The 14888-nt window shown below is 47.3% G+C and overlaps 1 protein-coding gene across 17 annotated transcripts in view; it reads right to left on the bottom strand.

Annotated features, from left to right (window-relative positions):
* Positions 1 to 1519: 1519 nt before the first annotated feature.
* Positions 1520 to 14888, bottom strand: part of MBNL1 (muscleblind like splicing regulator 1) — a 65019-nt gene continuing 51650 nt past the window's right edge. For 8 of the 17 annotated variants that reach the window (XM_050978221.1, XM_050978210.1, XM_050978222.1 and 5 more), the window contains 6 exons: positions 14686 to 14839; positions 9425 to 9460; positions 8642 to 8736; positions 6706 to 6830; positions 5612 to 5686; positions 1520 to 4825 (listed from right to left, as the gene is read on the bottom strand). In XM_050978221.1, the coding sequence (XP_050834178.1) occupies position 5686; positions 6706 to 6830; positions 8642 to 8736; positions 9425 to 9460; positions 14686 to 14839 (411 nt within the window). In that variant the 3' untranslated portion in view covers positions 1520 to 4825; positions 5612 to 5685. The other 9 variants (XM_050978214.1, XM_050978217.1, XM_050978216.1 and 6 more) reach the window with 6 other exon arrangements.

Below are 14888 nucleotides of genomic sequence, written 5' to 3'. Positions count from 1 at the left end.
CTCCTGGCAGCACTCCTTCCTGGCTCTCCCACTGCCACCCCTCGGGGCAGAGGCAGCCCCCAAAGCACCTGGTGCACCTAATATCTGAATGCAAAACCACCCTCAGAATTATTCTGTTTCCTTCTTCCTGCAACCATATCCTGCCCAGGGAGCAGAGATGATTCGAGCTCTTCCCCAGGTTCCTGTTCCTCCCTCCCTGAAGGCCCAGAATCCTCCCCCAGGTAAGAAAAGCCTCCCAGCTGCAGACACAGGAGATCCGTGGAACAAAATTCTATTATTTTGCTTTTCACAGCTGATACAGTTGTCATTGCTGCTCCCGTGGTGGTCATTGTCCGGCCCTGGCCAGCGAGGAGCCACATTCCCGAGGGGTGGCAGGGACAGCGAGGTGCCACAGCTGCAGCTGTTCCCAAGCTGCTTCAGCAGCTCCTTCTTGTGGCTCTGCTCGGCACCCAGGCTGCTGAACCCTCCCTGCAGTGACAGAGCTGGTGCTCCGAGCCCGCAGAGCTGCAGGACAGAGCCGGCCCGAGGGGCTGGGGGAGCCCTGGGACGGAGCCGGGAGCCACCGCAGCCACTGCCGGAGTTAGGGAGGAAAATCGAGCTGGGATCTTTTTGCCAGTTCTGAACACTGGCACTGCTCGACACGCTGTTTGCCCTTGGCAGCTAAACATGGGGATAAATGAAGTGCTGGTGCCATCCTTAGCACGGGACAAAGGGAGTGCAGGGGTCTGGGGTCTCGGCCAGCAGGAATGGGGGGTCCAGGTGTGCTGAGCTGGGAAATGGGGCCAAGAGACCTGTCTGGGAAAGGCCAGTTCGTGCTGGGGGTCACAGGAGACACCCGGAATCCCCCTGGAAAGCAACTCCCTGAGATGTTTCCTTCAATCAATTAAAGTTGTGATGTTGTGATCAAAAATTTTGATTATCAGTGATTCGTGGGAAACCGACGGAGGAACTGCAACATGTGGCAACAGAGCTCCCTCTAATGTCAGCCACTGCCTGGCTGCACCCCACTCCTGCTGCCCCATTCCCTCACCTCCCTTCCCAGTTCCCTTTATTCCCTGTGCCCCCATTCCCGGCACATCGAGGTTTCTGCTCCCCACTCCTTGCCCCCCCAGTTCCATGCTCCCCTCACTTCCTTCACTCTGAATTCCCTGCACCCCCAGCTCCCTGTTCTGCAGTTCCATGAGGATCCAGCCCCCTGTGCCCCCATTCCCACTCCCCTCATTGCCTGTGGCCCTCCCTGCAGGGAATGCGTCCCTGAATCTCAGAGGTGTTGTCACAGGAGGGTACGGACAGTGGGGCTGATCCAGAGATCCTGGTGCTTTGTATTTACCTCCAGGGTCTAACAGGAATATCCCTAACAGGTGGCATTTTAATACACATCCTGTGGATGGAATGTGCTGGTACAGAAAAGCCCCGGTACCAAATAAAATAAATTGTGGGCAGTCCCACAAGTGCTCAGACACGTTTGAGCCTACGTAATGCAGCAGAGCCGCTTTTAACCTGGCAGAGGAAAAGATAATTAAGAAAGAGAACTTTTATTAGGGCAATTTCACTTTATTTTTTCCATACAGCAAGGTCAACTATAGCAGTAATAATAAAATAAGCATAAACCCAAATTGCAGCCCAGGACAGAGTACGTAACTGGAGCAACTACAAGCAAAGTAAGTCTGTGGTTACGTAAGAGCAAACCCAAGCGCGCCGGTCCTTCCAGCAGATGGCCCGGGGGCTGCAGCTCGTTAGGTCATTAATTAATTACTGATCGGTGTCAGCTCCCAGCCCCACGCCTGCTCCCAGCTCTGGCACGCACAGGATGACCAGGCTCCTGCAAGGCTTCCGGGAAAAGGGAAGATCTCCCAGGCTGTTCCTCAGCTGCTAAAAGAACAGGACCACTACAGCGAGAAAACAATCCCCTACCCTACAGCTACGGGTGCTGTTCCGTTTGCCTGTCCATGGTTGAACTCTGTGAATGTCAGTATCTGTTTTGAAGAATCTTTTTTTGTGAACAAGAAACCACTGAAATTGTCAGAAACTGGTTTGAATAGCATATATCTTTAATATATTTTGATACTTTAAACATGCAGTAGATTTTGAATAATGTACGGAATATCTGAGCCATGATTCCCTGGATGGGCTGAAGTACCTGCTTTTTTTTTTTCTTTTTTTTTTTTTTTTCCTTTTTTTTCTTAATGATTTTCAGGCAGATTTGACCCAGTGGAGCTTCTGTCAGTCATGAGATCTCGGAAGGATGGCAGATCTTTCCAGCTGAAAAAATCCTGGCAAACTACAAGCTGTCCACATAAAGCAAAGCAACTTTTTGGAAGGGGGATGGAGTGCTAACTCTGTGCCACTTTTGCAAGCAATTTTGTTCAGCCTGTCATTTTATTTAGCCTTAACAAAACTCCTTGTAATTATAGACATTTTTATTCAAAATAAGATCTTACTATTATACAGGTTTCTCTCTTTTTTGACTATATACAGAAGTGCAAAAAGTCAACCTTCGCTCTCGACGTCCCAACTGCAGCATAATCAACCCTCAAGAGTTTGCACACACACACTAGAATTCTTGTTACGTAAACTTTGAGTATTTGGATTATCAACAAAAAGTCCCTTGATCTATTGATTATGCAGCTTATTTATAACAAGGCCTGATATTCAGGGATTTCAAAAAATATTTAAACAATATTTTAACATTTGAAATGGATACAGTAGAAAATAAATTTTATTCTAATATCTAGGAACTAGATTTTTTTTTTCTCATAATAACTAATTACAAACAAAATAAATCATCAAAATATTACTCAATTGTCTGCCAGGATTGTTGCTATAGCAACAACTTAACTTCTTACTTAGCAATGATTATATAATTATAAGATATCCATATAAAAGATCTTTGTTCTTTGAATGAAAACTAGACAAGAACTAACAATGACTGACATTCTTACATTGTCGTATTAGATCAGTAAAATAGAAATCATTTAGTTAACAATAATACGAATACTCATAAGACACTACATATAGATTCCAAACTGAGTATGTTATGAAGAAAACTACTCTTTTTTTTTTATATTTTGAAAAAGTCATCAGTAAACTCTAATAAAACAAAATTCTATGAACTGAAATGGTATCAACTGGTAATAGAAAATGAAAACGAGCTAATAAATGTAAGAAATAAAAACTACACTTTTAACAAGAAAAAAATAAGTAAATTCTCTATGGTAAGTCACTACAATAACATGTGAAGTCACCTATACTTTCTTAACACGATTGAAATTACATTGGTATGGGTTTTAACCCGTAATGTAATAATCTAAGGCTTTAATAGATGTACAGTACAATCAGGAAAATCAACACATCATTCTTATCTATAAAGCATCTCTCTCAAGCATAAAAACTTGCAGTAAACTCGGAGTACGGCGAGTTCTAGAACCGAACCCGCGCCTCTCCCTCCCTGCCCACCCGGGGCCTGGCCCCAGGCAGCCCCTGGCTGAACAGAGCAAAAATATCCTTTACTGGCTGCAACATCCAAACCACAAAAAGGAATTCCTTTGGATGAATCCATTCTTAGAACTTGAATGCACATCTATTTGTTTGTTTTTATTTTGTAAAGGCTTTCTAAGGCTATAAGCAGTTAATCTGAACAAAAAAAAAAAAATCACATATAAAACTCACCCGAGTATTAACCCACCCAATTTCTACACTAATCAACGTCTCATTTGTCCTATTTTGGTTTGTCATGCATCTGCTGTCAGTGCTTCTGCGTCTTTGTTTAGAGTCGCCGCGGACGCGGGACTTGATGAATTAAAGTGAAACCCATCTCTGCAAAACATTTATAGTCCTTGTGACTTGAGACAGAGGCTATAAATAGAGCAAAAGAAGTTCCTCAACATTTGTTACTGTGTCTCAGAAATGGCTTTTCCCTTTGCAGATCACCTTATACAGTAACTATGCATAAATATGACATACAACACCTTGGGAGAGTTTATAGATAATATTGTCCATAAGGGTTACACGAAGCTGGAGCATCTCTCTGGTGCTACCCACTGGCTGTGAGGAGCAATTGGCCATTTCTGAGACAGCTTTGGTTTGAAACAGAATGGTGCCCTTTGACTGATCAGTATTCATCAAGTCAGTGAAAACGTGGTTCTGAAAATAACACTGTGGAAATAATACTCTGATGGATGTACAGTCTATGGCACTTCATGAGAATCCTTAACAACATGGTACTTAAAGCCATTGATGTGCTTTAAAATATACACAGTTGTGGTTTTGCTTGGCACATTCATCTCTGTCAGATTCCTCTCTTCTCATTTCTTACAATCTATTACATTAAAAATATTACTCTTAAACAAAAAATTACTGTGCATGCACGCTCTCGTCTATAATGGCAATTTTAAATACAAGGTGCACCTTTGTTATTTGTAAACCTTGAAAGAAATAAACTTACTTTAAAAAATTATATCTTGGTCTACAGACGTACCAATACATAATAGATGTCTGGTTACAGCATCGTCGGTCTTTCGGGGCGGTCTCTGGGGCTGCAGAGGGGAGCAGCCCCCAGCGCCGCCCGGGCTGCGCGCGCCAAAGGCGGACGATGCTGCGGGCCTGGACAGTAAATCACCTCAGCACAAATATCAATTCAATGTACAAAGTAGATAGGCAACAGTGTGCAGTGGAGTCCCACGGTCTCGCTTCGTCTCGTTAACATGCAATGTGTGATGTCACTGCTGAGGGGTTCCCCGTGCTGCTGGACAGTATTTACATACACTATGGCTAATGAGCTCGGCCTCTTCCCACCCAAATCCGGCCTCTTCGCCGCCGATACCATCTGGGAAGGAAGAGCACAAAGTGTTCTCGGCACAGCCAGGACTCGGGGTCACACACACCAGCCCCAGCTCCACGCACGGGGGCTGTGTCCCTGCAGGAGCCCTCGGGCCGCAGAAGCGTCCCATCCCACTCGAGGCATTCCATCCACCCCAGCCCGTGCCACCCACCCTCCCTGCACCACTCCAGCAGTTTAACAATGTTTATGCTCAGCTGAAAGGAGCAGCCGTGATTACAAACCCACTGTGGCCAAAGGGTCAATCCTCACCCTCAGAAATAATTCCATTATGGCCAAGGAATTCAATAAAAACATGGCAGAAATGGAGCACAGGAGAGAGGAAGGTAACACGAAGCAGGAGCCATCCTGGACGGGATGGCTGTGGGAAGGGACTCTCACAACAGGAGAATTATGAGTTTCCAAATCCAGGAAATGCTGGGGTTCCAAATTTTGAGATTTAAAAGCCATTCTTTCTGAAGAGAACCTGATGGAATCATTTTCCCCCCAAGTCTGCCCTCAGCTCAGGTCAATGCTGACGCCACTGCAGACAGCATAAACCTCTGTGAACCCTGATTCTGCTGGGTGGGCATGTACAAACTAACACAGGATGTGGCCACTGGTACCCATGGGATCTCCCCTTGCAGAGGAATGGCCCCTCAGGGGAGTCAGAGCCTCTGCCCCAGAGCTTACTGGCTTTATTAGAAAGAAGATAAAAACATTCTGTCCCTTACAGCAACCAACTGCACACATAATAGTAAGAAAAAATACAGCAACAACACATTGGGAACTTACTGTTTGATGACCAAATGTCTACATCTGTGTAACATACTTGTGGCTAGTCAGATGTTCGGCAGATATTATGGGTATCTACAGGTAAGAAATGTAAACAGTGAGTGACAGGAGCAACAAGTCCACCCAGAGGCACAGCATTTGCTACAGAACATCAGTTCGGGAAAGGGAGGATCAGCTGTGAGTCGGTGGATTTTATATCATAACTCTAAGTTAAAGTCAACTGAAGTGCTACAATAGCAACTTATAACTGGAAAACACTGGGTTAAGTACTACTGGACAAATATAAATAAGTATTACTGGTTGTTCAGGAAATAGGAGAAGTTAACATCTACAAGTCATGCAGTGCAGTAATTGAAAATAGCCCTTTTTGTTGGCCTACACAAAATCCTGTGCTTTCAGTGTCTCAGATGATGAATTCTACAGTGGCCTCGTTTCAGTGTGATTTTGTGAAGTGTTCACTGATGTCACTGTCCTGGGGTTTGAATGCCAAGCCTACGAAGCCCTGAGCTTGATGTTCATGGCTGGTGAAAATGCCCGGCTGAGAAGAGCTCTGCCCTTCCCGCAGCAGCCGCGCGGAGCAGCCGGCAAGCAAAGCCTCCCCAAGCAGGGAAACAACCCCCAGAGGGCTCGGCTGCACAAACAGGACTGAGCACGTGGCTCCCCTCACAGGCCCATCTGCTCAGCTCGCCGTTTAACAAACCAGGATTACACGGAGCCAAGTGCCAGCAGTGCCACTGACAGGTGACACTGCGCCCTGGCTGTGGGTCACGGCGGCACCGCAGCCCTGCAGCGCCCAGGGGAGCAGACGTGCCCAGGCACAGGGAATTGTGCTGGGGCCTAGGACACAAGGTAGATTTGCACAATCCCAAATGGCTGTGGCACTTGGAAAGACTCTTTTTCCTGATGGGCACCAAGGCTGGCCTGTGAATCTGCCCAGTAAAGAGAACGGGGGGGGGTTTCTTCTCAGCTAACTCATTGGCAGGTCCTGCTGCTGTTTCTCCCCCCGTGTGCCCTCTCCTCCCCTGGCAGCTCACACATCACAGCATTGCCAACTCCACAGAAATGGGCTTGGAGCAGAATGAAGCTTCTCATACCATGTTTTCCTGCTGCTGCAGGACAGGCTGCGGCACCCGACTGGAGCAGCATCAGGGGCAGTGCTGTCGAACAGACCAAGGACCTTCCACACCAGCCCGGGCAGATGAAGGGCCACATCTTTAGCCTTTGGCATGCAGGCACACGGCATTGGGTGGCATTAAATACCTTCAGCATTGCTCACATGGCATATACATATATGGGCATATATGTATATATGGAGGTTTGGCTGCAGAACTGCACTAAGGGTGTTATGAGGCTCTGGGGAGAAAAGGCATGAAATGACCAGATTCTACAGCAGAAGGTTTTCCCTGTGATCTCCCTGGGAAGTGCATGGTTACTAACAGAGGATTTTAAAATGATTACTTTTCTGTGGCTTGTCTTGTTCTCACAACCTTCAGGACACACACAGGATATAGAGACGCACTGAAAGTAACTGTCTGGTGCAATAAACTACAATATTAAGAGATTTTGGGCACACAGAATGTTGCTCGCTGAGGTGGCACATATGCAGAGGTAGCCCATTTATGAACTAGCTCATCAAAACACAAATTCTTAGGCCAAGTTTAAAGCCCCAAGTGAGCTGTCCATTCAGCAAACATTTCTCAAGGCAAGAACATGCTAGCTGCTGAGCAGACTAACCTGGGCTGATTTTGGCATTCTACAATATCCATGTCCCTTTGGAGGCTTGGGATGTGCATGCCTAGGTGTCACTGCAATGATGCCATTTGGGAATTGTATTTTTGAGAGATGAGGAAGCAGACAGGTTAACGAGGGATGTACAGTTGGGGCAGCACAAAATGGTGGTGTTCAACAGGTAAAGGTGCAAAGGCTTGAAGCCAAAGGCCCTGGGGCTCACTCTGCAGCTCTGAGTGTTCTGAGGAGCCACCTGTCCTGAGCCAGGAGCCAAGTGCATCAGGTAAGCCTGCTTTAACATTGACATTTACCTGCACAGGAGCACACCTGCACAATGCTGAGGAGAACCTGGAACTCCCTTTTCTAAGGGGCACACATGTCATCCCACTGAGCTGGAAGCAAGACCTGTATATCAGACCAGGGCTGACAGCTTCCTGGCATGGACAACTAACTGCCCAGCAAATCTCAAAAAATAATTAGCTCTTAGAAGAGGAACATGAGGCTCTTTAAAATGCTTTTATTGTTTCAGCCAGGTGTTGTACAGAAATCTGCTTTTCTGACAGCGTCCTGTGCTCAGGTGCAGCTCCAGCCGCTCCTCTGGCCCAGGGACTCATCTTTAGAGCATTGGTTCTGGCTTTCCTGGCAGGACTTCTAATCACTTACGTGGTAAAGCTTTACTCTCATATTCCTGAAATACATCCAAACACGGCAATGACTGGGGTGCCTATTGAGAAAAAAACCCAGACTCTAATGGGCATTTTCTTATCTGAGCTCTGTTCAAAGCAATGGGCCATTCCAAGGAGAATCACAAGGCTGCAACAAAGGCTTCAAGGAAGCCTTTCTGTGTGGCCCATGCTCACAGGGTTTTGTTTTACGCTTGGAAGAGGAGAGTCAGAACATGTTTAGACTGCTAAACTGAGACTGTAAGAACCTGCAACCCCTCTGCACAAAGACTCCCCTGGCTATCCCTGAGTTCTGCACTGAAAGGAGCTGCTGGCTCCACAGAAACGGAAATAAATCATGGGTTTGTGTATTATCCCTTGCTCTTTGCATCCCTGAGAACAGAAATAAGCAGCATGGCCCATAAATGTCAAGACTGAGTCAGAAACTCTATTGTCAATTATTTTTAGCATCAGAAATGGAACTGCAGCACCTTTGGAGCACAGCTAAGGGCTGATTAAGCTGTGCTGCAGCTCTCTGAGAGGATGTGTAGGCCAACAAGAGGTCAGATCCAAACCCCCATGCTCATTAAAGCACCGATTTCGAGTTGTCTGTAAGGAACAAAGCTGTAAATTAGCAAACCTGGTTGGCTGTGGCTGTTGCAGCGAAGGGAACACTTGTGGCAGATGTTGTTGCTGCAGACACAGTGGCTGGCGTAGCACCGTGCACCATGGGAACTTTCGGAAGGAAAATCAAATAAGCAAACATACAGAAGAGTGTAGCAGTATGGGACCAGAGCGACACGTGGGAGGGTCATTGAGCATGGTTTACCACAGCAGAAAGCCCGAGACATCATTGCCAGCGCGTGACATGCAACCACAGTGCAAAGCAGGACGGCATTCCAGGAGGGAGGGGAGGGAGACGGAAGAGAAAAAAAAGGGGAAAATGCTTGTTACCATCAAATCAAGAAAATCGACACAAACAAGCTTAACCATTTCAATATGAAAAACAACAGGAGAGTTTTTTCAATGCCCTTACATTTACAAATTTTTGTCCTTTAGAAATTCAACCCAAATATTAACTGCTAACAGAAATTAATCTTGTAGAAGGACAGAATACAGCTACGTGGCTATGGTAAGATACAGTCTTTAGTTAACACAAGATAGTTTCTAAACACTGGAACTCATAGTCCAGTCAAAATCCACCAAGGAACAATGTGCAATTAAGAACTGCTGTACAAAATTAACATCTACGTGTCCATGTCAATTAAATAAAACAATCACATTTAATTGACAGGTGTTAGTGCAGGAGGCACGGGGAGATGGACTGGCACGAGGGCTGTACGTTAAATCTAGCAGTGGATTTTGAGGGTCTGTGAGCTGCACCACAGGTTTAAGATAATCAAGAAACAAAGCTGGCACCTACCAACACTTGTAGCGGGTGTCATGCACAATATTGAGCCTGCTCATCATGCATTGCAACAGGAAGGTGGATTTGGAAAGGGAAAAGAATTAAAACAACCCATCACACGTGTAATTAGAAATTTCATTGAACAAAGAAGAAAAATTGTTATTACGGGCACAGTGGCATGTAACTGTCAGCACAATCAAACCACACAATAGCACAGTGATCTGTTAGAACGAGGCCTGGGGACAGGCAGCGGGTGGAGCTGTGCTGGGACCCTGCTGGCCCCTGCACGGCCAGGAAAGCCTTCCTCAGCTCTAGCTCACAGCTCCTGAAACCTTTCTGCCTTTTAACACAAGCTTTGTCATGGTCTTTTCCCTGCTCTTCTCACATCAAAAGAGATGCTTCAAACTCACCCTGCCTGGCGCCTGCAGTCCCCAGTGCAGGGACCAGGGACCAGGCCCTGCTGTCCTTGTTGGAGCCATCCAGGCAGATGGACAGTGGGAGGTGACACTCCCGCTGTCCATCTCCTCTCCCTCTCCTCTCCTCATGTGGCCCAGAGCAGTGGCTGAATGGTCCCTGTGCCCTGTGCAGCTCCCAGTGACAACTCCCTCACAACTCCTGCTCAGCCTTCTGTTCTACATTGCAGGATGAACTTTAAGCTGCTGGTGCCTGGGCTCACAACCCCAACTCCCTTCAGACCACACACCTGGAGAGTTCTGCCCTGCAACCAGAGCCAGAGCAGGAAGGTGTTTTTAGGATTATTCTGGCCTTGTTTTTAAGTATCACCAAAGTGGTAATTCTCTTTAAGTCACACAGCAAAATGCCCTCCACCAGACTGATCTCACAATCTTTTATTTCTGCTTCCAAGATGTTAAACATACACTGATCTTCCAGAATATCCATTTTTAATAAATTATTTACTTTTTAATTTAACGAAAAACATTTATTAACACAGTTAATGATGAGTGACACAGCAGAAATGGAAATAAACTCTGAAATCTGGGAATGAGATTGCAGTGGAAATGGAAACATATCCTAGCAGACTGCCAGAGGCAGCCAGGCAAGGCTGCCTCTGTGACATCCCGGGGCTGTCCTGGGGGCAGGAAATGGCTCCAGCCACAGCCTCAGGAGCATTTAACTATGCAGGGAAGAAGTCAGGCCAGTTTAATTACTGCTGGGGCCAAGGTTATCCTCTGTCACTGCTGTATCTGTAAGGCAACAAAGGCAAGGGCATCATCGTGTTCCCTGATTACTCCTCTGTGTCAAGGAAGAGACCGAGGACACTGGCAAAGAAAGGGCAAAGGAAGGGCCTGTCCTGACCTCCCCTGGCACAAATCACAGCTGAAGCCAAGGGAATCACCTGTAAGATTAAAAAATGGAGCAGAATTTGGCTAAAAGGTACAAACAGTAAGCAGAACTGCTTTCTTGGTCCCTCTTGTGGGCTCTCAGTGGCATTAGTGGGGTTTCAGAGCAGAAGCTCTGAGCTGTGGCTCTGCAAAGAGCCCCCTGCACATGGCTGTGCACCCTGCAATGCTCCATCACCCCATGCACAAGTGGATCTACCTGCTACATATGAGCTGGGTGTTATAACCACTCTGAAACATCCCTGTAACACTTTTCAGTGAAGAGCTCCAAATTTCAGTCTGGATGATCATCATTAACATTATGACCAGTGCACACAGTTTTGAAAGGGAATTAAAGCAAATGAGCATGAGGCAGAAAGTAGAATGCTTGCTGGGGTGGCATATTGCCCAAACACAGATATTATGCTTTATGATCCTCTTACCAGTAATAAAAATAATTTTTGCTATGATCCTAATATTCAGCTTGACTTCAGAAGCTTTGACTGACTAATGAGAACACATGAATTATGAATGTGCACTTTCAATGTTCCCTGGCTGTTCAGCACAAGGCAGAATTTTAATTTGAGGATGTTATGACTTAACTGACCATAACTTCATGACCAAATTATTTCTGCAACACAATAAAGCTATTTCTAGAAATATTCTATGTTTACTGTTGTTTTAATTATTTTTTTCTCTTTTCTCCCTTGTATTATTGCCCTCAGTCTATTTCTTCTGCCCAATCTACTAAAGTCTAATTAAAAACAACACTCCAGACAGCAAAAGCACTCCTGTGGAGGTGAGCAGTGGTGTGTGACCTTTCCCTCCCCAATGTTTTGGGGGAGAGCAGTGGTTTTGCACAGGCCCAGCAGCCCCAGGAAGGAAAGTCCCTTTAGGAAAGCCTCTGGGCACTGAGTCCCAGCCAGGAGCAAGGGAGTCTCTGGTGCTGAAGCTGCAGTAATTGAACAAATACACAACGGGTTAACACCACGACACAGAGCCAGCTGCAGCCTTTCCTCACTGGCTCTGGGGTTCAGCTGCCAGCTGCAATCCTGCCCCTTGCAGCTGGACCACCCAACTCCTGGGAGCATCCTGCCAACCTGACCCCTTGCTCTGGAGGATCTTGCTCCTCAAGGCCAGTCTGGTCACCTGGGGGACACACCTGGGGGACACACCTGGGGCACAGCAGCTGCCCTCACACTCCTGAGGAGAAGGGAGCTGGGGCACAGCATGGTGCCAGGCACCAGGCAGGATGTCACTCAGCCCCAGGAGCACTCAGCCAGCCCCAGTCGCTGCAGGACGTGGAGCAGGTGAAGGTCTGAGGACCTGGAGCTCTGCACATTCACACAGGGAGGGTCACCCACGTCTGCCGAGGTGTCCCCAGCTGGCAGCCAGTACCCAGGGGCCAAACCCAGAATGCAGAGCCTCCTGACTCGGCGCACTAACTGCCCTTATCTCAACAACACAAATGCTCCTGGTTCTTCCCTGCAACACCCCTGAACTCCCCTCTCATTCTGGGGACAGCTTCCAGCAGCTATAGTTTTGGGGACACCTCAAGAGGGGAGCTGTGCACAGAGGGAGCTGTAGTTGATATGAATGTCTGAAGAACATTTAATCACTTAAGGCGTGCTGGAGTGCAGCGTCCACTCCCAGGCATGGATGTTCCCTGAATGTGCTTCACATCCCTGGCACACAGCCAGCCAGAACAATGCCTCACAATTCAGAAGAGGTATCTGAGGTTTTCTGCAGTATCAGTGGGAGAACATGAGGACTGAAGTGCCCTGCAGAAGGGAGGGTCTTGCCAAGGGCACACCCGCCCTGTGTAGGCCCTGCAGGTGTCCTGCCCTCCAGCCCTCTTGCACGCTCTGCCTGGAGCAACCAGGAACACAAATGAGCACTTACACCTTGGGTGTCTGAACCTGAAAAATGTCACTTTAATTCAGATCCCCCTGAGCTGCCCTGGCCCTGCTCCGTGGCCATGGAGCGGGGGGCACCCGTGCTCTGTGCTCTCCGTGGCTTCGCAGGGGCAGATGGAGAAACTCTGTGTCCACGTGTCTGTGCCCAAACAGGAACTGATCCCAGCTCATTTGAAGCGGGAAAAACTAAAAAGGGCAAGGTGCCAAAGACATTTTTCAAATTTTTTGGAAAGTACTGGACTACTGGAAAGCTCAAATTGCAGCTATCTGAAAAATATAAAGAGAGAATTCATAATAGCTCAGGCTAAAAACTCCCCTACTTTTATTGTGTAACATACACTAAACTCCAGTGGTCAGGAAAGGTCTAATGAAGCTCAAGAACCACTGCCAAGCTCCTGGAGGTTTCAGTGTGGATCTGCTGGAGGAAGAGCTGAGGTAAGGTGTGTCAAGAGCCAATGGGAAAGACCCCAGTCTAGGATGAGGTGCAAATGGGTCTGGCACACACAAACCACAACCCCAGCTCCTGAGTTCCAAGGGGAAGTACAAAGGCAGCTCCAGCATTTCCAGAAACCATCCAGCCCCTTGCTGCTTTCATGGAAGCCAGAAAATTGCCGTTTACAGACTCCACTGGTTATGCTGTGCCCAAAGAGGTCTGTGAAATGTTTAACATTCATAGGAAGGATTCTTAGTCTATCTGGATGGGGCTCTGAGCAGCCTGGTCTATTGCAAAGTGTCCCCCACGGCAGGGAGTTTGCAATGAGGTGGTCTTTAAGGCCCTTCCCAACCCAGACCATTCAATGGTTCCATGAGTCCAAGACTGCATATGAATTTTTATATGGATTTTAATATGTGGGCTAGGGATCTGACCTGCAGCTTACCCAGCCCATCTTGCTATTGACTCCAACAAGCTTTGCAACATTTACTGATACATTTCAGTGGCTGTAATGCATTTTTGCATTATTAAAATGCACTAGATCAAGAAACTGATTTTTGTGCCATTTAAAGTACACAAGTTGGTTGCATGCCAGATGAAGACAATGGTAAAGGGCACTGTACTGATCTCCTGGGAATATACTTGCCAAAGATGCTCAGGGTAAAATCCTTTAAATTTTGGGGTAGAGGCTGATTAGCTGTATTTCTTCCCCTTCCCAGTCTGCATTATGAAGGGCTGTCCTCACAGACTCTATCCCATTTTTGAGTACAGATCTATCAGCTCTGCACACCTCCTGGAAAGATGGTGCTGCTTTAGCGTGGGTTCAGGTGTAACAAACTACCTCAGCCGTGTAACTAAGGGCAGAAGCTCCCAGGACATACTGGAGATCATTTTTCATGCAGTGCCATTGGCAGAACCAAAGCACATATTCCAGCTTTATGTCCCATCACTATTCCTCCAAAAGGATTTCTGCTTGGTCCATAGTACACCAGGACTCTTGGCTGAGAACAAGGCACTTGGCTTTACTCAGTCCAAGACCGGCCCTGAGACATCAGTGGTGGAGGCCCAAAATGTGACTTCTTGTGTAGGTTTGTGTTTCTCCACCTGTGACACTGCCTGTGCTGCCTGGGATCACTGCACCCCATTAAAACCTCATTAAAAAACCCTTTTGTGTGTGTGGCTCAGAGCCACCACTGCCAAGGCCAAGGGGTCTTACAGCGACACAAGAACAACAGCTGAGGGATGTGGAAGAAAGAGCAGTTAATCCAGGGAAAGAGGAAGGAGAGAGGAGATTTCAAATTCTGATTTGGGGTGAGAGAGCATGATGCTGATTTTGTGTTAGACTGGAAAACACCCACCCAGCTTCTGCGAGGAGCAGAGAGAAGCCAGTGTTCCCACAGGCAGCCCCTCCTCTGCCCAGGGGCAGGGGCACTGCTGTGCCCTGCCTGGAGGGGCTACCTGTGCCTGGCACCAGCGGCCTCAGCACACACCACGTTTGCACCAGCAACCTACAGCTGCCTCCTAGAGTGCTGTTCCCAGAAATCCCCCCCGCTCCTGCCCCTGAAAAGGCGCCAGTGATGCACTTACCTGGTGGGAGAAAGGCTGTATGCTGCTGTAACTGCATGTTGGCAAGAGCTTGCTGGTATTGGAAGATACCAGTGTTAAAGACTGCGGTGGCACCATTGGTTTTTTCAAGCGCAGGCCTCTTTGGTAAGGGGGGAAGTACAGCTTGAGGAATTCCCTGAATGGTGGATGGGTATAAAAATAAAGTCCAGTAACAAAAAGAAAAA

This window comes from Serinus canaria, chromosome 9 (genome assembly GCF_022539315.1).
Source record: "Serinus canaria isolate serCan28SL12 chromosome 9, serCan2020, whole genome shotgun sequence".
NCBI classification, from domain to species: Eukaryota; Metazoa; Chordata; class Aves; order Passeriformes; family Fringillidae; genus Serinus; species Serinus canaria.
Note: the sequence above shows the minus strand (reverse complement) of the source record. Positions and strands in the feature narration are given on the sequence as shown.